Source organism: Sphaeramia orbicularis, chromosome 2, assembly GCF_902148855.1.
Source record: "Sphaeramia orbicularis chromosome 2, fSphaOr1.1, whole genome shotgun sequence".
In the NCBI taxonomy this organism is placed as follows: domain Eukaryota; kingdom Metazoa; phylum Chordata; class Actinopteri; order Kurtiformes; family Apogonidae; genus Sphaeramia; species Sphaeramia orbicularis.
The window spans coordinates 8,197,034-8,221,380 of NC_043958.1; the positions used below are offsets into that span (position 1 = coordinate 8,197,034).

General features: G+C 37.1%; 1 protein-coding gene across 1 annotated transcript in view; it reads left to right on the forward strand.

Annotated features, from left to right (window-relative positions):
• Nucleotides 1-7,247, forward strand: part of LOC115430565 (cholecystokinin receptor-like) — a 73,358-nt gene extending 66,111 nt beyond the window's left edge. The window contains exons 4-5 of the mRNA XM_030150654.1: nt 2,849-2,976; nt 5,340-7,247. Coding sequence (XP_030006514.1) covers nt 2,849-2,976; nt 5,340-5,920 — 709 coding nt within the window. The 3' untranslated portion in view covers nt 5,921-7,247. The remainder of the gene's footprint in view (nt 1-2,848; nt 2,977-5,339) is intronic.
• The last annotated feature ends 17,100 nt before the right edge of the window (nt 7,248-24,347 follow it).

Sequence of the window (24,347 nt, forward strand, 5' to 3'; positions counted from 1 at the left end):
TCTGTGTTTTTTCAGCTGTATATACATAGTCTACACCCAATTTAACAAAAAGTGGGTGATATCTGCAGGGGAGCTGTGTTTATTTCACTTTGTAATATGTGATTGCACAAGGGAGTGTAGTGATATGAAGAACTGGGATGAAGAACAGTGTGTGGTTGAGTATAAGATGGTACTAAATAACATCAGAGGAACTCAAGAGAATATGAAAATGCGACTCAAGTACAGATCCAAAACTTGGAACTTTCAGTCAGCTGATATTCCATGTCTGTTAATGTGTCACTTGTGCCTCTTTCTATCAGTTGTATATTTGTTTGTAATTAATTCGATGCACTTCGCTGGAATAATCCTACACTGGGGCACCAATAAGGGGGGGGTAAACATAACAAATTCATGGGGCCCAGCATTTGTGGGGGCCCATACAGTGGTGGAGGGGGCCCAGTGGATATAAAATTTTGTGTAAGATCCGCTGTATAAGAGAGGTGTAGAAGTCAAGAGGCAAATGTTGAAAGCATGTTAAGTTTCATTTTCATTTTCACAGTATCATAAGTGACACCCACCACCAACCCCCCGTCCTGATCCACAACGATTATGCTTTCATCAGGCCCATAATTGGTAGCGGCACCCCTGATCCTACAGCTATTTCAGTCAGCATTTTTTATGGTTTGGGTTTAGATATCGTAATTCCACACCTTCCTTGCAAATATTCCACAAAAACACCTTCTCTCCCGATAGTATTTTGCAAAGTTACTGTTACACGAAGGTGATTTGTTTAAAGAAATCCAAACCAAACTTCATAACTTAAGCAAAAAACTTACACATTGTATTTATTTATTTTGCACATATGCATATTTTTGCGCATTTATTCTGTGTATATTTTGTTCTGTTTTTATTGTTGTGTGCTTTTTCTCCTTTGCTCTGTGTAGGGCCATGCTCCAGTTTCGTTGTACTGTGTACATAGTACGTTGGTACAATGACAATAAAGATGTATTTTATCTTGTCTTAAATTTAATGCAAACTTAATAATGGTCATAGTGATGGTGCTCAAGTATGGAAGTACATCTGGCTATGAGAGACTGATCAGTTATTTAAGTGATTTAAAGCTGATATCCTAGTAGAGCTGCTGTCTTAACATGTATATATGTCTGTATCTAAGATTTGTGTACAGTCATGAAAGTAAATGGCTCATACTTATCTCATGCTCGTTCCATTGTCTCGCAGTAGAAATAAAAAATTATATCAATGGGAGCAGCTGTAAAGTCTATTGAAAGTCTGTAAGGTCTATTAAAACTCAGCATGTTTGAGCTCAGACAGTCGGATACAAATGAGATGAAATAAGCCAAAGGAGCCGACAGTGGACAGTTACCATTATCCTACTAGTTCCATGTGATAAAGTCTTGTTCTCATCCTCTCCAACTCCATATTTCACATGATTTTGAGACCTTTACATGCTGGTGTTAGCAATCTTTAAAATTGCCTGGCTTTTTCATGAGTGCCTTCTCTGCACTTCTGGATCTTGACATGTTGAAATTTTGAAGGAATGTTTCTTTAACACATAAAGACCCAGCGCTACTTATGTGGCAGTTCTCAAGTGAGTTTTTCTCTATATTGCACTTTTCTCAAGTGATTTATCCCCATTAATTATAATATTATCCTCTGTATTTTTCTTTTTTTTTTCAGTGAAAATCTGGTATTTTCCTATTTTTAATTAATCATGTAGATGTTCATAAAAGCTCAGATTACAGCTGAGGGTTATTATATCAAAAACAGAGAAAACTGAAGAAAAACTGACTTGTCAAGCAAAGATATCATTAACTGAACATAAACCAAGTGTGTCCATCCACTGTCATTTATCAAACTCCATGGGTTTTACTGGTGAATCAATGTTGTAGAAGATGACAGTGTTTCTACATTGACTACGGAGCCTCTGAACATCCAAATGGGTCATATGTGACGACCATGAAAAGATGACAAACTGTATTTTACACCAATTATTTACATGTATTGATAGGATTAATAGATCAACAGGTATTAAACAGTTTAGATCAGTAGATGGTTTTGGTCGCTGGTGGCTGTTTGGGTCTTTATAGGTTAAAGGTGGAAAAAGTAATGATAGTTGGGAACATGATGAAATGCGCAATCTCTGACTTAATTAGAATTTAGATTAGACAAACTGTATTTTACACCAATTATTTACATGTATTGATGGGATTAGTGGTTTCACAGATATTAAACAGTTTACATCAGTAAATGGTTTTGGATGTTTGGGTCTTTAGGGCCTCTTCAGGACATGTCCAAAACATGTTTATGACTGCGTGTGCATCATTAGATGAGTAAGCTTAATTTTCTGCGGGTATCTTTTACCTGGAGGGCCGTATACTAACTGAACTGTAAAATATATGCAAGTAAACTTACAGTAGGGAATAACATATGCAAACACGGGGAACACCCCAAGTGGCAAATAGAAAGTTTTCAGAAGAGATGCAAGAGTTGTGAAGGATTAAGCTGCAGGGTGCGGTTTGACAACCTGCAGAGAGAAGCAGTTTCAGAGGCTGGCAGAGCTGCCCTGGGACGCTGCAGTACTTTTTGATCGACTACATGTAGATACAGGGGTCAACCATCTGCAGGTTTTGTTTTTTTTTGTAGTGGGGGAAGTCATCCATCTGCAAGACCTCCAGCAGAGCGCCAGATCACACATCAAGGTCTATATAATGTTAGATTATCTGGTCCTGATGAAAGTTTTTCAGGCCTTTCAGATCTGATACTGTAGAACAAATTTGACTCAGATTCACTGGTATTTCCCTCTGATTTTCACACCCGTCTCTCTCTTTTTTTTTTGGCTCTTTTTCAGGTATGTGCTGCTGCTGTTCACTCTGTTCTTCATCCCAGGAGTGGTGATGATTATAGCCTACGGTCTGATCTCCAGAGAGCTCTTCCGAGGCATTCAGTTTGAGCTGAGCCAGAACGCAGAGGCCACTGGTGAGCTCTGTCATAAAATTCAACCCAAGCCGCCAAATACTTTATACTCACACAGTGGAGTCGTCTATTTCACGTCTGTAGACTTTTGTATAATGCCTTCTCATGAGAACAGCAACAGGATTTATCAAAAGAAAGGCACTCTGTTATTTTGTGACATTAAATTTAGTTGTCACACTTTAAACCCATGAAAATATTGCAAAATACACAACCTGCAAAGGGAGGATTGCTTTTTCTTGCCTCAGGTGTGACACTGACCTATTTTGTGACTTCCTACATGTTTTGCACCTGTTACATCTAAAAATACTCCTCATCTGTCGTCTCTAAAACCTCCTTCAGTTGTTGTCAAGCATGTTCTGAATTCCTGCGTGGCCTCACATACATTTGTCATGCAGTAAATTCAGCAATGTGCTCCCCTCAGGTGGATTTTTTTACTGCTGCTGTAACTGTGTGCATTAGCAGCCCCCGTTTCCATGGCGTCCATCTCGGTCTTGATGAATCACACACAAGACTGAGATATTCTGAAATAGCCTTCAGTAGCAACTGTTAATCTACTGCTAAATATAGTATGGACTTTTGTGGTGAAACAGCATATCTAGCAGTTATCCGTTAAAGAAATTAAAGCATCCTGTCAGCTCCGGTTGTGTATCATTAAAACTGAGCTGAACCAACACACTCTTAAAGTGTTTGAGTGCAGTGACAATGATCCTCCTGAGATTAAAACAAAGAAAGTGTTTGTTTTCAGTTCATTATCACAATCTCATAAAGTTCCTTTTGCTATACAAAATGAAAAAAATCTTTCACGTCTGGGTATAGATCAATTATTATCCGGGGAAGATCTCAGTGAATAAGACTGCAAATGAATTTATTCTCTCTTTTGTTTCTGCTTCTGTCACTGTGTTGTAGAACTGCATGGTACAAATCTGCAAAACGGCGTCTTCACAAAATCTACGAGTCAGCCCCACATACCGTAATGAGAGAGAATCACAGCAAAATTGTATCTGAACAGAGAATATGAATAGTTCTTCTTACATACAGTCACGGAAAAAATTATTAGACCATCAAAAGTCATCGAAAACAATGGTTATGCAATCAAGTACTAACTCCTGTGTGTATCATGTGACTAAAATAGACAGAAAAGAAAACATGGAATGCCTAAAAGCACTGTTTTTGTCAGTACAATGCCATAGATATTGATGTAAAAACTGAAGTGATTTTGGTTATTATCAAGAAAACCATGGAAAATGGATAGATATCAGCTCTGAAATGAAACTCTTATGAGCTATTTTTGTTGTTATCATTATATTTGTCCAAACAAATGTACCTTTAGTTGTTCCAGACATTAAAATGAACAAGAAATTGAAGAAAACAAGGGTCATTTAATATTTTTTTTCCGCGACTGTACATCAGCTCAGAGACTGTTGTGTGTCTTATATTAAATATAACTGAAATGTCTTGTGTTAAACAAAAAACCCACACTCTAATACCCCTTGCCTCACCCTCCCCTAAGGTGGCCACAATGTTTGTTTGGTCTGCTCTTGGCTTTTTTAGTTAAGAGTTTAATAAATCTGGCCCACACTCAAATATAGTAAGTGATAGAAATGCCACCTGCTACAAAATGAAATGAATTAACAGAGTAATTTTGAAGCCAAGCAGCTATAGAAACATGAATTCCCTCTACAGGTATAAAGAGCTCGTTTAAAGACAACAAAAACAGCAATCATGCATAATTACTAAAATGATATGTGAATTATTCCAGTTCGATCCATCTTAAATGTACACACTATTGCCTTTAAACAAGGTATTCTTATTATAAGCAATGAAAACAGTTGTAATGTAAGTGGTCTCACTCTTAAAATATGAAAAATAATCTTGTTCCTCTCGTTGCATTCAAACCATTGTTTCAGCTTGTTCATTTATTTATAAAGTGCGAATGCAAATTACGCAGTATATCTTCTACCTGTTACAAACAAGCTGTACTAACTGATGATTCACATAAAGAGATTATAGCTGTTGCTAGTTTCCATCTCCAGTCCCTAGTTACTGCTTATTTATTCAAATTGCATCACTTTTTGTCATGCAAAACTTGCAGAAAAAGATTTTCTTTTGGTCTTCTAGTCAATCCTGATATTAAATGGAGTGTAATCCTATATGTATTGTAGGACTGTCTCATCATTATTTAATTAATATTGTCTTTTGTGATTCTATGTTTAAGGTTTGTATCTTTCTTGTCATATTTGATGTATTATTTGTGATAGTTCAAAAGCAGCCCCTGAGAGATTTTCAACATGATCTGCCAATAAATCCATTTTTACTCATGTTATCTCACTCTGAACGTCCTTCGTTGTCTTCCTGCCTCTTCACAGGCCAGCAGAACGGTGTGACTAAGCCTCTCACCGGGACTAATGATGACGATGATGGCTGCTACATCCAGGTATCCAAGAAACCGTCGTCTGCTGTGGAGCTCCCCACCCTCTCAGCCGCATCCAACGCACACCAGGCTAAGACGGAGCGCGCTCGCAGTAACACGTCTCAGGCCAAACTGCAAGCCAAGAGGAGAGTCATCCGCATGCTGATGGTGATCGTGGCGCTCTTCTTCATCTGCTGGATGCCCATATACTTAGTCAACGCCTGGAAGGCCTTCGATCAGCAGTCGGCGTTCAAAGCGCTGTCAGGAGCGCCCATCTCCTTCATTCACCTGCTGTCCTACACCTCAGCCTGCGTCAACCCAATCATTTATTGCTTCATGAACACACGTTTCCGCAAAGCCCTGTTGTCCACCTTCGCCTGCTGCTGCCGCAATCGGCTCTGCCGTCGCAGCAGCTGTTGCAGGAGGAAGGAGAGAGGGTTAGAAGATGGCATGATCGCCACCTCCATGGCCACATCGATGGCCACCTCCATGTCCAAGTTCAGCTACACCACCGTCAGCACCGTGGGCACCTGCTGAGTCTGGAGGCCGGCGCTCACATCACAGGCAGCGGTTACTCTGCACCATCTGTTTTTGTCAATCTCCAGTTTTTCACCCTCCATTTTAATATACTCTGAGTCATACCCTAAGTAATATCCCTGCCCCGGTTTACGAGGCCGCTCTTAGAGGTCTTGTTTAAATTCTGCGTGCATGGTTGCAGAATGTGACAGGGGAAATGCTGTTTCACTTTGGTGACATTCTTTTTCTTATGTTTAATTGGCAGCATCCGCTTTGTTGCATCCCAGAAAGAACATCAAGTGCCTGTGCTCTTTGTGTGGCTTCATTTGTCATTCAAGTCTGTTCACTGGCTGCGGCAGACATTTTAATGGAAAACCATGTTGCAAATATGAATCTCTTGTACATTTTTATGTTGTGTTTATGTTGTTACTGTGCCAAAGGTTAATTTTTGACAGAGACATACATACTGTATAATGTTAAACGAGGAGGATTGATCAGCTCAGCGGTGAGTCGGTGTGGATTTCAGCTACATTAATCAGAATTATTTTCCTGTAAGTTACACAAGGAAACTCTGAAGACTGATGGGCCTTGAAGGCAGCAAGAGCTCACTGACAGATAAAAAATATAAATCACACTTTTTATTACACAGTCACATAATGCAGGGGATGGCAGTGAGAGTGATTTAAAGGAAAGTTTTTAGCTCTTATTTCATCACTTTGTACTCTCACTCATGTTTACTTCAGGGCTGATTGTAAGTCATCTATGTTATCATGAAAATAAATAGTAACACGTAGCATATTTCCCTGATTTGTGGCTGTTAGAAACAAACACAAGTGTTTCCTGGTAACAAGTCACAGCATGACCTTAAAGTCTAGCCTTGCTTATATGATTAAACATTTACACTCCATTATTAATGCTCATTTTTCATATTACTGCATTATGTAAACGTCAGTCTGATATTACCCAGATATACCCACAGCAGACATTTTGGCCTGTCTGAGCAGGAAAATCAAAAGTGATTCTAATAACATTAAACGCTGTTCCATGTAAATGTCCCGGAGAGCCAGCATACACAAAACAAAACCCTGGAACTGATGCATATACATGGAATGCAGCTATTTTGAATTAATTACACCTGTGCATTTTCAACCAGATTGAAACAAATTTATCAAGAAAAACAGTAAAACTATATTTTTTATCAGATATCAGATTAAAACTGCATACAGACGATCATAAAAATATATAGTGACGATCCATCGATCCTTAACAAATATTCCAAGACAAAATCTAAATGCAAACTGTTGCATGAATTTCTAGACTGAAAAGGTGTGTGTTTGCATAGAAGATCATTTTGCCTACGACAGGACCTGGTTAATTTGTCTTGATCCACTCCGGGGTGTTCCAAAACCAAGATCAAATATGGTTCTGTAGTTGCAGCTGTTACAAATGCAGGCAAAGCACCGATGCAGGTATTAGCGTGAGTGGGTCAATTAGCAGAGAAGGTGCAGATTGTCCGTTCTTGAAAGGCTCGCTGCACCTGCTTGCTCCTCTAGTCTGCCCCTGCTTCAAATACCACAGAAAGGTGCTTTAGTCAAACTCACCTTTTCTGCTCAATTATCTCTGTGGTGTCTTTTATGGACTCTCTCTGCCTTCTGCCACAGCGCTGCCAATTACCCTAAGCATTACCTAAGCACAAAGCTCCTGTTTCCAGGCTCAGACTAACGAGGTGTTTCTGCGGGACTGTCTCCTGCCGTGCAAATCTCACAGCTGAGCCTTTGGAAACCCAACAACATGCTGCTCCACCGACACACCACATCTGAGCTCCTCAATTCTTTCACAAAAATTCACCAACGAATTTCATGTATGTAGCATTTTTACTTGCAAAGAATGTAGCTAAGAGTGCTTTACAGTAAGGAGAAAGTAACATTGATAAAACAGCAATCATATCTTATTTCACACTGTTTGATCGTAAAGCGAAGCTGTGTGAACAGTCGTAAAATCTTTCCTGCAGCTAAGGGTAGATTTCTCTCTGCTGTAGCCTGAGAGAACACAATGCCTGATGATGTTATTAGTGTTCAACAGAAAGTCAGGGAGGATCTGACATTCAGAGTTGGATTTTGGGAAATGAAGGATCCATTATTTTTGGAGCTTGACCCACATGGTGACTAGAAGTGACTGCCTCTGCTTCTTTACCTTTGATTTTTCTTTTTTTTTTTTTTTTTTTTTTTTTTGTCTTTAAAGCTATAATATTTAACATTTTTGCATTTACCTAAAACAAGTACATCTATATAATGTAATGTTTAGATTTTTGTACTTTATCATCAGATATTTCCAACCATGTTCAATTCAGAAAACATGTAATTTTATTCAATGTAATACCATGTTTCATTTAACCACCTGTCATTATATCATATTGGAAAAAATAATACAGTAAACTCATAGCAGGTGAATGTATTGATTATACTTCAATATTAAGCTTACTATGAGTACCTAACTTACCATAACACAAGCCAACAAGTTAGTATTTAATATTATGTTTGCTATCGTTACCTGCAGCTATTTCTTTTTATTTTTTTTTGGAGATAACTGAAAATATTTTACAAATTGCAAAGAAATATAGTCTTAAAGTTGTACAAAACCTTTAAAATCTTCAACACATGACCCTCATTAAAAAAAAAAAAAAAAACTATGTGTATCCAAAACCATTATCAATAATTTCTTGACTTATGTCAAGAGGGAGGTAAAGGGTGACAGCAGAAATGTACATTAAGATATTGTGGAGACAACCCATTAAGTTAAAAACATAAATGAATTAAAAAAAAATACTTAAAGAAATCAGGCAATGCTTTCTGTAGATAGTAAGCTTTTGTGTCACGTTCTAAAAACACTTGTGGCTTTTACATTAGACTGAAATGACATAATGTCACTAAATGCAATGTGAATGAAACATCAGTACATAACCTCATCTGCAATGTGGTGAAAACAATCATAAGCTTCTATTTGACAACAACAAACTATGTCTTTTGTTTTTGTGTGGGCTCCCTCGATGCAGAAATGACAAACCATGTATTTAAGCTATAAACAAGTCTGTGTGCCAGGCTTTACATGCGGTGCGTATTGTATCAGCAGAATACAACGCATTCATTATCTACTGACATACAACCAAACAAAACAATCCCCTAATTCATAAGATTGAAGTGAATATTATATCTTCTCATTTAGATGTAGAATACACCCTGGATTTTATCGCTTCTACAGAAGGTTATTTTTTTTTGTTAAGTTGTGTGAGGTGACACTTCATCCTACATATTGTATAGTTTGACAGCTTGGTGCCGTCATTTCTTATCATTCTGGTCCTGTGTTTCATGTCCTCCCATCTCATCCATCGTCGCTGAAACCGGCACCCACCCACCACCCCCTCTTTTTCCCTCTTCTAATGCAGAGGCGGGTGAATACATGAATGACAACGGCGTGGGGGTGACAGCTGAGATTTGCAGGCGCTGTCAGAAAGCCGTTTAAAGGCGGTGGCAGAGGTAGCAGTGAGTTTGGCGTATATCGAGACAATTGGCAAATGAAAACTCCCAGCAGAGTTTTGCTTGTAAACACTTGGTCTGGCGGCCCTTCGCTCTGTGTGTGCTTTTGTAATTAAAGCAGGAGACCATGAGTGATTTCCATATCTTTGCCAGCACTTTGTGCTCTGGAGAAATGTGCGAATTCATCGAGGGTTTGACTCGCTGTGAATACTCTCACTCTCCACCAATTAGACTCTGTCCTGTGGTTATCCTTAGACTGGAGAATTAAGTGAAGGTGAATAGCATTATTTCAGAATAATGACGGTAAGCTCTTAGTCATGCAAAGTTAAAAGTTATTCCACAGCTAATGCAACTTATTGCAGTTTTGTATAGCTGGTATATCCTTAGAGGCTGCAGAAAAACAACAAAAAAACTTGCCAACATGAAAGTTTTTCCCAAAAGCCTCCAAGAAAGACTGAGGTTTATCATAAAAAATGCTCTTTTGTTGGATATCTGTCTCTTCTAACCCTCACAACTGCAGAGTGAGCAGGTTTGCAGCAGATGTGAAAAACACCCAACCTGCTGTTCTATAAACTGCTGTTCTCTGGTGTTTTACTTGTCGAGTGGTGCTCGTTGTGTCTCAACATATCAGCTGTAGAACCAGTTAGATGTAATTTAACCCATAAAGACCCAAACAACCACTGGTGACCAAAATCATCTACCAGTGTAACATTTTTAATAACTTCTGATCCATTAAACCTATGAATCCATGTAAATAATTGGTGTAAAATGTAGTTTCATGGTCATCAGATATGACCCATTTGGACGTTCAGAGGTTCCGTAGTGAACGTAAAAACACCGTCATCTTCTACAACATTGATTCACCAGTAAAACCCATGGAACTGGATCAATGACAGTGGATGGAGACACTTGGTTTATGATCAGTTATGATGACAATTAACCTTAATCTTTATGAGCATCTACGTGATCGGTGAATTAAATAAGGGAAAATACTTAATTTTTATTGAAGAAACGCAAAATACAGAGGATAGTATTAAAATAAAGGGTGATAAATTATTTAAGAAAAGTTAAATCGAGAGAAAAATTTATTTGGGAACTGCCTGAAATGTAACACTGGGTCTTTATGGGTTAAAACTGTATCTTCATCCACATGAGGATTTCAGGTTCTTTACCTATTCTGATGGCCTTTACACACTGGGGGTGTTTTTTTTTTTTTCTGTGTGTAATTAATTAATGCAACAAAGGCTTGATGTTTGTATTAGGATGGGTAAAATGCAGAGACTAAATTTCCCTACAGGGACACTAAAATGAGCTAACCGTTTATCTCTAAAAATGTAACTGCACAACAGGAACAGAATCACCTTTAATTGGGTATCCATGATGTGTAAACATCTAATAGAGGGGACTGACAGGTTAATATGTGATTATGTGCTTATAACATCTATGTTTGACTCATTTCTAAAAGTCTCCGTTTCTGTCTGCCCACATCATATTATAAACTAAACAGGGTCAGCAGCATTTCCTATAGTGAGGATGAGTTGAGTATTTTAAGAAAAAATCCTTAAGTCTGTGTTTAGTTACAGTCACAGAAAAAAATATTAGACCATCAAAAGTCATGACAAACAATGGTTATGCCATCAAGTACTAACTCCTGTGTGTATCATGTGACTAAAACAGACAGACAAGAAAACATGGAATGCCTAAAAGCACTGTTTCTGTCAGTACAGTGCCATAGATATTGATGTAAGAACTAAAGTGATTTTGGTTATTATCAAGAAAACCATGAAAAATGGATAGATATCAGCTCGGAAATTAAACTACTGTGAGCTATTTTTGTTGTTATCATTATATTTGTCCAAACAAATGTACCTTTAGTTGTACCAGGCATTAAAATGAACAAGAAATTGAAGAAAACAAGGGTGGTCTAATAATTTTTTCTGTGACTGCTTACAGCATAGCAAATGTTTTCAAATATAATCTATAAATTGACATAATCCCAAAGGTGTATTCAGTGTATCTGTAACCTGTCAAAATTGCTACACCTTTTTTAATTCGGCTGTTTTACAAGAGCAAAATTAGATAACTCATATATAATTTCTGCCTTTTGATTTTTGGTTTGACTCTGACACAACTACTTTTTTGTCTCTGCTTTTTGTATTATTTTTAAGCTGCAGATATAAATCACGGAGGCTGAAGCAGAGATAATTGTACAAGCATTTCTCCCTGATTAGGCTGATAGTCAGGCTGTTATTAATGTTGACAGAGTTGAAATATACTGAAATAAACCGTGCCTTTTTTAGAGGCAGGGGTTTGTTGTTGCATTCAATTCCCAAACCCCTTCATCCTCAAACAGTGCATCAGGAAAAAAAAATTCACTGTAATGCAGAAAGTGTACTGAGTCTTTAGAAATAAGGTAAAAATCCACCTTCGGGGATGAGAAATCTAGTTCTGACCCTGTCCCTGAACAATGCCTGATGCAGATCGAAACCAAACTGAGACAGAGGCAGGGGACGGTGCACACTCTGCACTTTCTTTCTTATCTCTACCTCCCTCGACAAGAATCCCATTAGGTGCTTCAGGCGACGCACGAGGAGGACAAAGCAGCAAACCTCATTTGCCTGTTCAGTTCCACACGAATTCTGATATGAGTGACAGCACAAAATATGTCATCTTCAGTAAATGTCACCGTTCTGGCAGTGAAATAGTAACCCTCTCATATTTAGGATGATTCATGTGTGGCCTCTGGGAAAAAAAATAACATTGGTGTCATGCATATATGTCACCCCTACAGGAAAAACAGCCTCTCCAGCTCATGAAGCAACAAATAGCTTTGACCCTGATCGTGCTCTGCTGAGGGTCTCATTATTTTCTGGTCCTTACAACTCAAATTTAAGCGTAGGATTCCCACCTCGAGCTCCAGACTTTCCTGGAAAACTGGCCTGTGGGAGTTCTGAGATTTTCAGCCAGTAGCAAAAACCCTTGCGAGTACACTACAGAAAGTTATCTCTCATTTATTTATAATGACTTCTTCGAGGATAGCTGTGAGTAACATGTGCCCCAGCTGGATTTTTTTGTTTTGTTCTTTTGTGGAATAATTCATTATTGCAAAGAAGGATTTTCGCCTCAGGCAGAGAGGGGGATATTTTGTTTGGGCCTAGAGGTTCTTCACCTGATCAAGAAATATTTGTGATAAGAGCTGCTATTTTTGTTCCTTCTGTCATATATAGTCTTTTCCCTTTGCCTTACGCTTCCTGTACAAAGAGGAAAACCTATTTTTTCGGCTCCTCTTCTTTCTCAGAAATCGAGTCAGGGACGACGAGACGAGTTGTTCTCTGTTTAACACCTTTTGAGGAGGCGCCTTGAGTGTTATCATATATGTCTAGTTAAAGTCTCAGCTTCTGGCAGGAGAACTTGACAAGTAAACCCACTGTGGAGCGCTGAGGTCACTAGAGAGCAGGCGTACAAATGAAATGATGAAATCTTATATTTAGCTTCTATTAGCATTGGAAATCCTTCTCTGATGGTGAAGCTGGCTGTGTTTGTGCGTTTACATCCGATAAATGTTTACCAAAGCAGTCTACCAGATTGCTTTTTTCTTACTTTTTTGCCACATCTGGTGCCTGCTTGTGTTACACTGTAAAAAAAATAATAAAATTTGTATATATATATATGTCGGTTAGTTCTATTCTCATGTTAGCGAGAGGCTTTAAATGTGAGCTTATTGATGTTTGTGCTTTCATTGTATCTCTGGTATGATGATATACTTATGATATTGATATATGATAGCCGACTGTCTTGTTTTTGTTTGGTTCATGGTTGCTGGTTACATGTATTTGCTGTATTTTTCATGCCAAATGTCCAATATTAAACAAAATAAATATTGGGGAAAAAGGATGGATGTTTCTTTATGCTACATGTGTGGGTGAATGTGTGATTACTTGAGTTTTTAGCTAAAAAAGACACTGTGGGTGATTTTAAAAACTACCATAGAATAAAGCTGGTGAACTGATTGTACTATGCTAAATTTTGAGCACTTTTATCATGTCAAACAGAGGATGGCAGGACTGTGAATAAGTATTCAGACCTCAAACATACACGCAATGAATAATAATACACCAAACAAACAATGGTACGTAAGGTTGGAGTCCTTAGGGAACAAGAAGCCCTCAGTAAATTCAAGCTTACATTTCACAGACTGGGAAATGAGGAAGAGGCTGAACACTCTAGAGTCATCGCCATAGCAACGTGCTAAGCCACAACTTTTTATCTGTCATTTCAGACCCGAAAATACAGATAAAATATATTTACTTTTTTTTTTTTTTTTGTCAAGCTTATCCCTCAGAAACACCGATCTGAGCTCGTGTTAAAGCAGAATCACAGTTGTGTTTTTTCTCAGGCGGAGCAGAAGACCACGGTACTTCTTCTTTTTTTTTTTTTTTCTTTCACACAGCCAGTGAATATGCCATGTTCTCTGAATATTAATCAATGCTCTGCTGTTTACTGCTGTAAACGGCGTATCTGCTCAGCTCGGAATAACTGCTATGTGTGAAAAACCACAATCAAAGCCATGCTGTAAAAACACATTGTGCAGTTTTGTTTTTCTCCCATTCTGAACCCACAGTAAGGTCAAACTCTCTAAAATGCATGAAAATTCATAGAAAATAATGCTTTGTAATGGACCATTATTGGTTTACCTTTCATTCTGCTAAATGATGGACAAAAGACCTCATGGTTATTTTCAGAATTAGCATTATGGTGGACTTCTGCATTATATATGGATCACAAACAATGTTGGAGATGGTCCGGACATAGTTCATTTTCCCTGATAAACAAAGTGTCAGGATCAGATTAGTTAATGTTATCAATCGTAGATGAGCTAGCAACACTAATGTATATCTATGCTCTCAATAATAACTTTTTTTTAAAATTAAATTATACATTTACATAAACATGTACTTAGACATAAAACCCCTCACACAAACACAATACAAAAAAAACAAATTACACAACAAATCAATAACCCTATTAAACAAAAGAAAACAAGGCAAAATCATACAAAAAAACAACAACAAAATAAATAATATTATTAACTTGTCTTTACAATGCTCAGGGCTGATTGAGAGTCATAATAATAACTTTAAGTATTTGGGGAAAAAAAAACAAAAACAGATTTAACACATAGGGATGTAACAGAAATATAGGCATAAGGAATAAGAAGTGATAGGATAATGATGGACAATAATGTAAATGAAAAAAAGTACTGATGTCTCCATTAAGAATTTGTAGAGAGCTGACCCACGGGGCCTAACTTCTGAAAAAATATGAACAGCAGTTAATGGCAAACGATTGTGAGATCAGATTTGAACATAATATACACATTAAATTGTATGTAAGTAAGAGGTGAACATATAGGCTAATGCCCTTGTTATCATCTTATGTCTATTTGTTTTTTGTTTGTTTGTTCATTTGTTTTGATGATGTCTATGTCATCATTATGTGTATTTCTAAAATTTTTAATTCATAGCGAACGAGTGATGTATCAGTTTTGGCTGTTTTATGTGTTGTTCTGTCATCTACCTCGGGACTGCAGATGAAAAGTAGTTATTTTTACTAATTCTGGCATATTTATGGGTGTATTTTTTATACAACAATGTTCATAAATATGCATAGCCCCTATTAAATAAACCAATAAAATAAAAATGTAAGATGTTTGTCAGTTTTAAAAGATCATTGTAAGAGCTGAGAAAGTGGTTTGTGGTAATAATAGTAAAGAAGCATCTAGTTTTGTGTGAAACAGCGCAATGGACTTTCCTTTTACATATTCTCACAGAAGGTTTTATCACAGACTGTGACTTGGATAATTCTCTTTTAAAGTGACAAACATCATATTTGTAAATGATACATACTGCAGTTTTTTCCCCCAAATAAGGTCCCCTGGGTCATAGTGATTTTGGACTTCTGCTCAATAGATTAAAAGTGGGAGACACAAGGTCTGAATGGAAAGCACATTTTAACCAAATACTTAGGAAATTTGTGAAAACTGTGAATGTATGTGCATGTTTATCTCCTGCTGTTATCCAAATATTAACAGTGGGTTTATCACCATTGTGGTTCAAAAAAATTTCTCAACCTAAAATGTTAATACAGGAGCTGATGGATGTTAAATGTATTTTCACAAAAACCTGGAGTTGTTTTAACTCATCTGGATCATTTTTATACAGTTTCCAGAATGTTTTTGTCTCTGCAGCTCTTTCTGGTGCGCCATTGTTACTTTCTTCTGTAAGTTTAATTCACTGGATGCCTCTGCCTCCTCATCACTGCACACATTTAAGCACATTATTCACTACTTCCGTTTCAGTTGCACTTATTTACATTGAAGTGATACAACTTTTTTGTCTCTCCCCAGGGTAATTTTTTTCCCTTTGCATTCAGAGTTTTTTTCACTTGGGGCTCCTTTACATGTAACTTGAAAATGGAAATAAAAAGAGCTGGATAGAAATAAGTCTATCAGTCATAGCAGGACAAATGTGACTTGCAACAGAATTGAATAATCGACATGAGTTGGATATAATAAGAAAAGACAAAAGTACAGATCGCATTCAAACTTTTGGTTTTATTTGGACGCCTTAACATTTGCAGGTAAAGTGTTAATTGATAGCAGGTGTGACACCCAAAGCTCAGCCGCATCAGCTGGTCTGATGATGACTGGACTGGACAAGCTCCTGTGTCCTGTCTCTGCTCATTTGGAACACAGACAATTTGGAAAAGGACGATGCATCAACAAATTCTGAGGTATGAATCTTCTCTGAATGTTGGCCTTTGTGCGTCTTGGACACATGGTCTGAGGTGCAGATGGTGCAGCTCCTGATGAGGTCTGGAAGAAAGAAAAAAAAAAGTGTTGACAAGATAAATGTTTCTGTGAAGTACCTCTATTTGAATATCTCAAAGAATCAGATGGTAATAAATTAATTCCGTCTGTCGGACAGGAAATAAAAGGATCATTTGGAGAGGATAAAGGATGGCCCCAAGAAGGTGAAATGCAAACTGTGCAGACACACCTCCTGCTCTCATTTATCACCGTCGGAAAATGTCTTATCATCTGGAACAAGTAAGTGACCTAACATCAGCAGCTTATCAAGGCTGCTCAGTGTGACGTCTGATAACTATGGACAGCAGGCTTTTCCAAGTGGGTGCTTCTATGAAACTGGTCCCTAAAAACAGGACATGGGGACTAAAAATTCAAACCAGATGGAGACTAATGTTATGAAGCAAGTTCGGAAGCACTTTGGGTCTATTTTAAAAATACACATTTACTGAGATAAAAGAGAAACTTTTTTTCAGATAAAACACTTTTTCATATTTTTTAATAGTATTTTTGAAACAAAAATTGGCGTGTAACATAGTAAAAAGGACACGAAAATTACATGCTACGCAAAACATAGAAACAACACCATCTTTTGCAACATTGATTCACCAGTAAAACCCATGGAGTTTGACAAACAGTGGTTGTAGACACATGGTTTTATCTTCAATTAGGGATGTATTTGACCAAAAAGTCACTTTTTCTTCAGCTTTCTCTGTTTTTGGCATAATCACCCTCAACTTTACTCTGAGCTTTTATGAACATCTACATGATTAGTTAATTAAATATAGGAAAATATCAGATTTTCACTGAAAAATATGAAGGAAAATAGCACAAGAAATGGTAATAAATCACTTACAAAAGGTTAAGTAAAGAGAAAAATTCACATAGAAGTCACCACAAAAATAGATCTAGGGATTTAATTAACAATTTTCCACAGCTTTAGTAAAAAAGACGCAGAGCATTCTCGATGTTTTGATGTCTTTTGCAGGGATGATACTTCATCATCATCATCATCATCAGTTCATACTACATGTTATACCAGATAATGCTGCAGAAGATCAGGGAATACACAGTAAACAGCTATGTCATAATTTATTCTGAAAGGGGCAAAACATTTTTTTTTCTATTTGGCAAATCTTTTGATGTTTCCATAAATACATTGTAAATGCACCTATTGGTTGAATTTAAACCATTTTCCCACCTCCCTAAACATTAATAAGTAACTTATATCAAACATGCAGCTGTTAGTCAGCTTATAGTTAACCAGAAAAATGTTTTTGTTAAGGTAGCAATGCCTGATGGGAAGTGTTAAAGTGTAAAATAAATAATCATACTGAGATATAAATTACCGTTTTCACGATAAATCAATTTAATTTCTGATTTGAAGAGGATTTATTGGTGGTTAAGGCCTTGTAAGTGATGGTCAAAATCACACCAAGCATGGTTGACAGGCATAAAAACACATTTGAGCCATATCTTACTCCTGATTGTGTTATGAAAATCCTAAAATGACATAAAGTAGACTGATGTCAAGTCAGTCTGAGCCCTATTCGATACACTACACCCTGATCAGTCTGCTTCACTATGTCTTGATTATTCAACATCTGTACGTGTGCAGACCTGCATTCTTAGAACGTTGTCAGCTCATCTGTATTTCCTGTGAACACTGTTCGTCTCAGGCCCTGTGTGATGCAGGTGCCCATATTGTATTGTATATGCCATTAGCCTGCTGATTCCAACACTATTTTTCAAGGCTGTCTTTGGCCACAGGGTTCCTTAATGGAAGTCAACAGTGGAGTATCTAGTAAATGGACACGACTCCTGTGTAGCCCCCCCCCCCCCCAACAGAGCAACACCGTCAGCTCATTTATCTTATTTCTAAACGTCTACCAGGTATTCCTCAGAGCCTAACCTGACCTCCAGCGTCTCTGTCTTTTCCTTCCACTCCCACAATGTGAGCTGCAAAACAGAGGAAGCTGTGGGCCTGACCAGCAGTTTATTTAACAGCATATCGTCTCATCAGCAGGGTTTTTTTGTTTGTTTTTAGAGAGAAGACTGTATATGAAATGTAGAATACGCAAAAAAAAAAGTATTTGCTAAGATCATTAAGGGAAAAAAAGCATTTAATTTCTTCCTCTTCTTTCATCCTACTAATATCATACCACAGATGTTGCTTCATAACTGATTCAGCGTCACGTTTAGGTAGTGTTTCCATTTCTAGTGGCCTTTGCATACAGTGGTTTCTCAGATTCTGCTCTAAAAGCCCTCTGGGCCCTGAATTATTATTCTTTTTTTCAATGCAGTTCATGCAGGTTTCATTCTGAGCAAAACATGATAATGAAGGGCGCTGTAAACTCGACGTGTCCTGGTCAGGCAATGCTGTATTAATTTCCTCAAAATGACCCAGACTGAAAGGTTAAGTAGTGTAATATAACCTTTTCACAGAAAGATGGAAAGGGAGAGATTATGTCAAGGTGTAGAAAGCTGAAATTGCATTCCACATGGGCTTTCCTAAAGTCATTTTACCTCTGATGGCTCAAGATTTTTGCGTGCCGTGTCATTTAGTTGCCAAGTAACTGAAGTGAACTGTAAAGGACAGTCTCAGCAACATAAAAAAATGGCATATTGCCTGGAGATTCACCCAGGTGGACTGCACGGTAAGGGGACCATGAACAAGAGGGGGCGGTCATATTTGGAGTTAAAATTTGGAGCTTGTGGCTTGGGTGCATGGGAATGAAACCTAAATGGCATGTGTATGTGGCTTATAGAGCTCTGGAAAGCATTAATAAACCACCTTTATTGGTCTTTATTGGGTAAAATGATTTCTGTTTTTCTCTAGAAGCTACTAGCAACATTTGTCTTAAAGTATGAATAGAAATACTAGTGTAAGGCTCAAAAGTTAAGGTAATTTATGTTGAGGAAATATAAGGTTTAACAGTGAGGCAAATTCATATTACAGAGAGTAAGTTAATTGGGTAAACACTGTCAATATATTTTTAACAAATTAACTCAAATACATGAATTAACTTATTCCCTGTAATGTAAGTTTACTTCACTGTTAAACCATGTATATCCTCATCATAAATTACCTTAACTTCTGAGCCTTATATAGCATTTAAAGGTTGCTTGACAATGTCTCCTACAACTTAGCGTACATTTAATTTCATTTCATTTATTTTATTCGCATATCTATTAAAAGATCCAAGTGTAAAAACATTATATTTTGCATTTACATTATGTGAAATGGGACACTCAGGGAAGCTGAAGAGCTTTTTGAGAGGGGCTCAAGCGCAAAGACTAAATAACACATATAACAATAATGCAACACATTTTACAGTAAGACAAACCCAAAAATACCAATGCTTTTCACCCACACTCTCGCACAGTAAATGTTGACATGATGCACATAATGATGGTATAGTGACAGGTTATACACATTCTTATGTTCTTTCCACACCACCTTCTTAAAGTTCATCTGACAGTTTACACAATTACCCATACATTGCAAATGTGTATATACTGCATGTAAAAAAAAACAACAAAAAAAACAACCTAAATAGGAGGATTCTGTTGGGTTTCTGTAAATTGGCTTAGAGTCTGGTTTTGACCAATTCTATATATAAAGTGTCATGAGATAACTTTTTTTGTTGTGATCTGGCGCTATATAAATAACATTTGATTGAGTAATTTGATTGCTTTTCCCCTGTAAGTTGCTTTGGAAAAAAGTGTCTGCCAAATGCATAAACATAAACATAAATATATAGAGATTTTTTTCTCTCTCTCTTTGCATTAATAGTGTATATTTTATGCTCATTCTTCCCAGTTACATTTTTCTGTTTCTATTTTTATACATCTTAAATTCTCTTGACATTCAGTGTGGATGGTTTCCTTATTGTACACATGACAATAAAACACTTTGAATCTTAAAGGAAGGTGTGTAAGGCCATGGTTAAAAACAAGTGTCCAAATGAAGCTGAAAACCCAGTTTGATTTTATTAAGTCAATAGTCCACTGGTCCAAGCTTTGTGGATCTAACACAAGAACTGAAATTATACTTTGGAAATAATCACTGGACCACTGAGTTTTGATTAAAATGTATATTCATGTCTGTTGAATACATATCCCCAAAAGTAAACTATCCCATATTTACCCTGAGGTTAGTGCTCATTGTGCGAAATATAAGGATTATGAAGCCACGCTCATCCATATGTTCTGTCACAGCCTCGTACAGTACTGAAAACATCTGTACTGATTTTAAAGGTCAGGGTGAAACCAAGCCCTCCGACTGCGTTGTTTGCATTGTGGGAAAAGAATTGTTATATCAAATGTCGTCTTAAAACTCTCAGAAGGTCTGATTATTTCCAAAACTGCATGAAGAGGTGTCTGTTCTCCAACTTTTAACTGTTGACATATATTTAACTTTCAGAAATGGTTGATTTATCAGCGTTAAAGCACTGTAATATGTTAGACTATAGACTCATGCTCACACATACATGCAGTCAGTGTCAACTCATAATTTATAAAATTTCACAAGACATATGGCTGTTGACCGATCCTACTATTATAAAATGGCACCACTTGAGTTGTTCAGTACATGACATGTGGTACAAATGGTCTATGTCCAGAATTTAATTTCTGTGCATTCCATTATTAACTTCTCCCATAATGCTTGTGGGAAAAATTTCACAATAACCCACATCCTCTCCATAAAACAGGGTCAAATATATTGTCACAGTTTACATAAAATCTCATTCTCAGTGCCAAACCATCCAGGCAGTCTCTAACGGCATCGTTTTTTACGACATTGGCTCATAAAGAGCATTTATTTGCAGAAAATGAAGAAAATAGTTGTAAACAAATCAGTCACTGTGTTTGTTGAGCTTAAATAATGTGAGGAAGTAATTTCATGTTTGGCTCTAAACCACAGAATACTTATGTTTGAACTCAGAAAACATTATATAGATTTTAATCAGTATTTAGTGTAATAGCGTTGATTTTCAGGCCCTGCCCGTCTATGTGCTTTGGCATTCTTCCCAATAACAGTCGTTCCCATTTCCTGTTTGATACTTTATGCCTTGATACTTCCAGTGTGGTGTTTTAATGTTTTCCAGAGCTGTGTATGTTTTATGTTGGATAACTTGTGGGAATTTCTGCTCACAGCAATTTTATTCCTGCTGATGGCACTGGCACACAGGAGCATTTTATTGCGAGGAGTAAAACTACTTGGCATGTGTTATGGCAGCTAATAGAAATGGGACTGGACCTTACCTTCCTCATTTGGCATTTATGTTGTCTGTCCTTGCCATTGCTGAGTCTGGGCTATAGGCCTGTGGTGTTTGGCAAATGTTTGTATTAATTTCCTGCATTGGACTGAAGTGTTGGTATGACAGGTTTAAGCTATGAGCTTTGGCGAATGCAGTTATTCACTCAACTGCAGGTTCAGGGTTTGTGTGTTCAACCCGATTCAGCAGCAGAAGACAGTTCAACCATACACTTAAGCTTCCTCAAGAAATCACACTTCACCGCAATCATCATGAGGCTCTTTGCAGCAGATGGAGGATGCCCTCTGGAGAAAATCTATTTCTGTAATTGACACTGCATTCCAAGTTGCTTCTTAAAACCCTGAATGGCATGGGAACCCGGTCATATTCAAAATTAACTTCAATAAAATTGCTGCAATTACTTTTTTTTCCCCTCTCAGTCACTCTCAATCATGTAGCGAAAGGCGAAAAAAGAAAAGCTTCAGAGATTCACACAAAAGGAAAATGGATTGAGGCGCTTCACTGTAACACAGAAAAGGGTAAAACTTTAAAAAGAAACTTAATGGGTATAATATCCCTGCCGCTAACATTTCCAGGTGAAATGCCATCAGTCTGTTCTATCATTAAAGTGCATTTATGAGCAGTGGCACAAAAGGGTGATTTCCGACAGTGATGTGCCACGAAATTATCCAAAAGGAAGCCTATTTAAGGAAGTATGACATCCTGAAGTACTGAGGCTTTAGACCAGATTGTTCATTATGGAAAAGATTATACATAGACTGGCCCAAAAAAAAAAAAAAAAAGAAAATCTTTGCCTGGATTTAACTGAGCAAATAATCCTTCTATTTGATAACTACTGCAATGATTAATATGTTTCACCTGCAACAAGTTCCTTAACTGTTATTGATGCAGTGGGGGGTGGTATGTGGTGCAGTGGTTAGCGCTGTTGGTGTGTTGCATGTTCTGGTTCACTCTGGGTACTCCGGCTTCATCCTACCACCTAACTGGTTGATCTAAATCCCCAGTACGTGTGAATGTAAGTGAATGGTTGTTCATCTGTGGCTGGTCTGATCTGCCTTGGCAGAGGTCTGTGCTCTCCACACTCTAAAAAATGAGTCATGGGGTTAGTAAGTTAAGCTTAAAATCTAGAGCTTTTTCTGTTTAAAAAAATAAGTTTGTTACATGTACACATTGCAATCAGTTAAGTTATTTAATGAAGTTGGTCTAAATGAAAAATAAGGGAAACGGTCTTAACTTAGTAACTTAGTACATTAAGTTAGTACAACTTAAAACTCTTGTAATCTTCCTCTTAAAGCTGAGTTCAAATCTGATGTACCTGGACATGTTGTACTGACAGACCACGCCCACCACAAGAAATGGAGGAAAGCACAGAAAAAAAAGGAGAAACACGATTTTACACAGAACTTTACTAAACTTTAAGGCTTGACAGAATTTAGCTTTGTTTCTCCAACAGTAGTTTTAATTATTCAAAGACTGAATAATACACATTTTGCTCCTTTCTAATTTAAAATTGTAGTTTGTATTGTGGCGTGTTTGCTGCATTGCATTGTGGGTATTGGGTATATTATTGTAAATGTGTTCTTTTCTGTGCAGGGGTTCAGCAGGGTTGTGGTATTGTTGTTAATTTGGAGTTAATGTGTGTATGCTAATGTTTACTGGCCTTCTAGTGTTTATTTCTGTATTTTTATAGAACTGCACCATGAGTCAGAACCATAGAACAAATGATGCCTTTAATGTTTATAACTGATGACAGTTTTATTGTTTGATGTAACGCCTCACTGCTTGACAAATATAAATCACTGTTGATAATAACATGGAGACAACAGTATTGTGTACAATTCAGATATTAACAAGCACACAGATCTAGTAATCAAGATGCATAGAGAAATAAGCAATATGATCAAATAACTGAAAATTCTATGGGGAATTTATTCTGATGTACAGAAATAAGTTAGACCAACTCAAAAATGGAGGTAAAAACTTGTATGGACATTTTTGAGGAGAATAAAAGTAAAACAAAAAGTCATTATAACTAAATGGAGTAATTTTTACACAAAATTAAGTTGGTTAGACTTAATTAAGCTTGTAGAGTAAAAAGCAAATCATGTTGTTTGTACTAAAGTAATAGAGTTTACCGAACTACAGAAGTCTGGTGGAATTTAAGCAATTACGGCCAAGTGGAAATAACTCAAAGATTACTGGAAATTGTTGCCTCAATTTTTTACGCTGAGCCAACTCATCATTTTTTTAGAGTGCAAGTGCTTTTCTAGTTATCAGTGTGAGACCTTGGCAAAAAATTAATGCAGTTATGGATGGAAATACATGTTGTAACTGCATAAGCTTATTGGAATTAACAGCAAATGTCTGATCAAATCTGAAGGTGGTTATAAGGAATATTAGAGTGTGGGATTTTTTTTATTTTTATTTTTTGGCTCTGTTGATCCAGCATTTAGTGTAAAGTGTAAACACTAACAGTTAACATAAACAGGCTGGATTTACATACATCTTAAAGTCAGTCAATACTGGGTCATAAGAAATGTGTCTACCAGACCAAAAGTAATTTATTTTTAATGTAAACCACAGTCACAGGGGACAAAGAAAAACTCTGTTGGTGCAGATGAAGCAACAGTAAGAAGCCTCTCACTGCCACGTACATAAACCTCCAGAGAAATTCAAGAGCAATGACGGATGGATCAATACCCAAGATTCACTGCTCTTGGAAGCCAAAAGTAGCCCCACTTCACTGTGGAGCTCTTTGGTAAATAAAT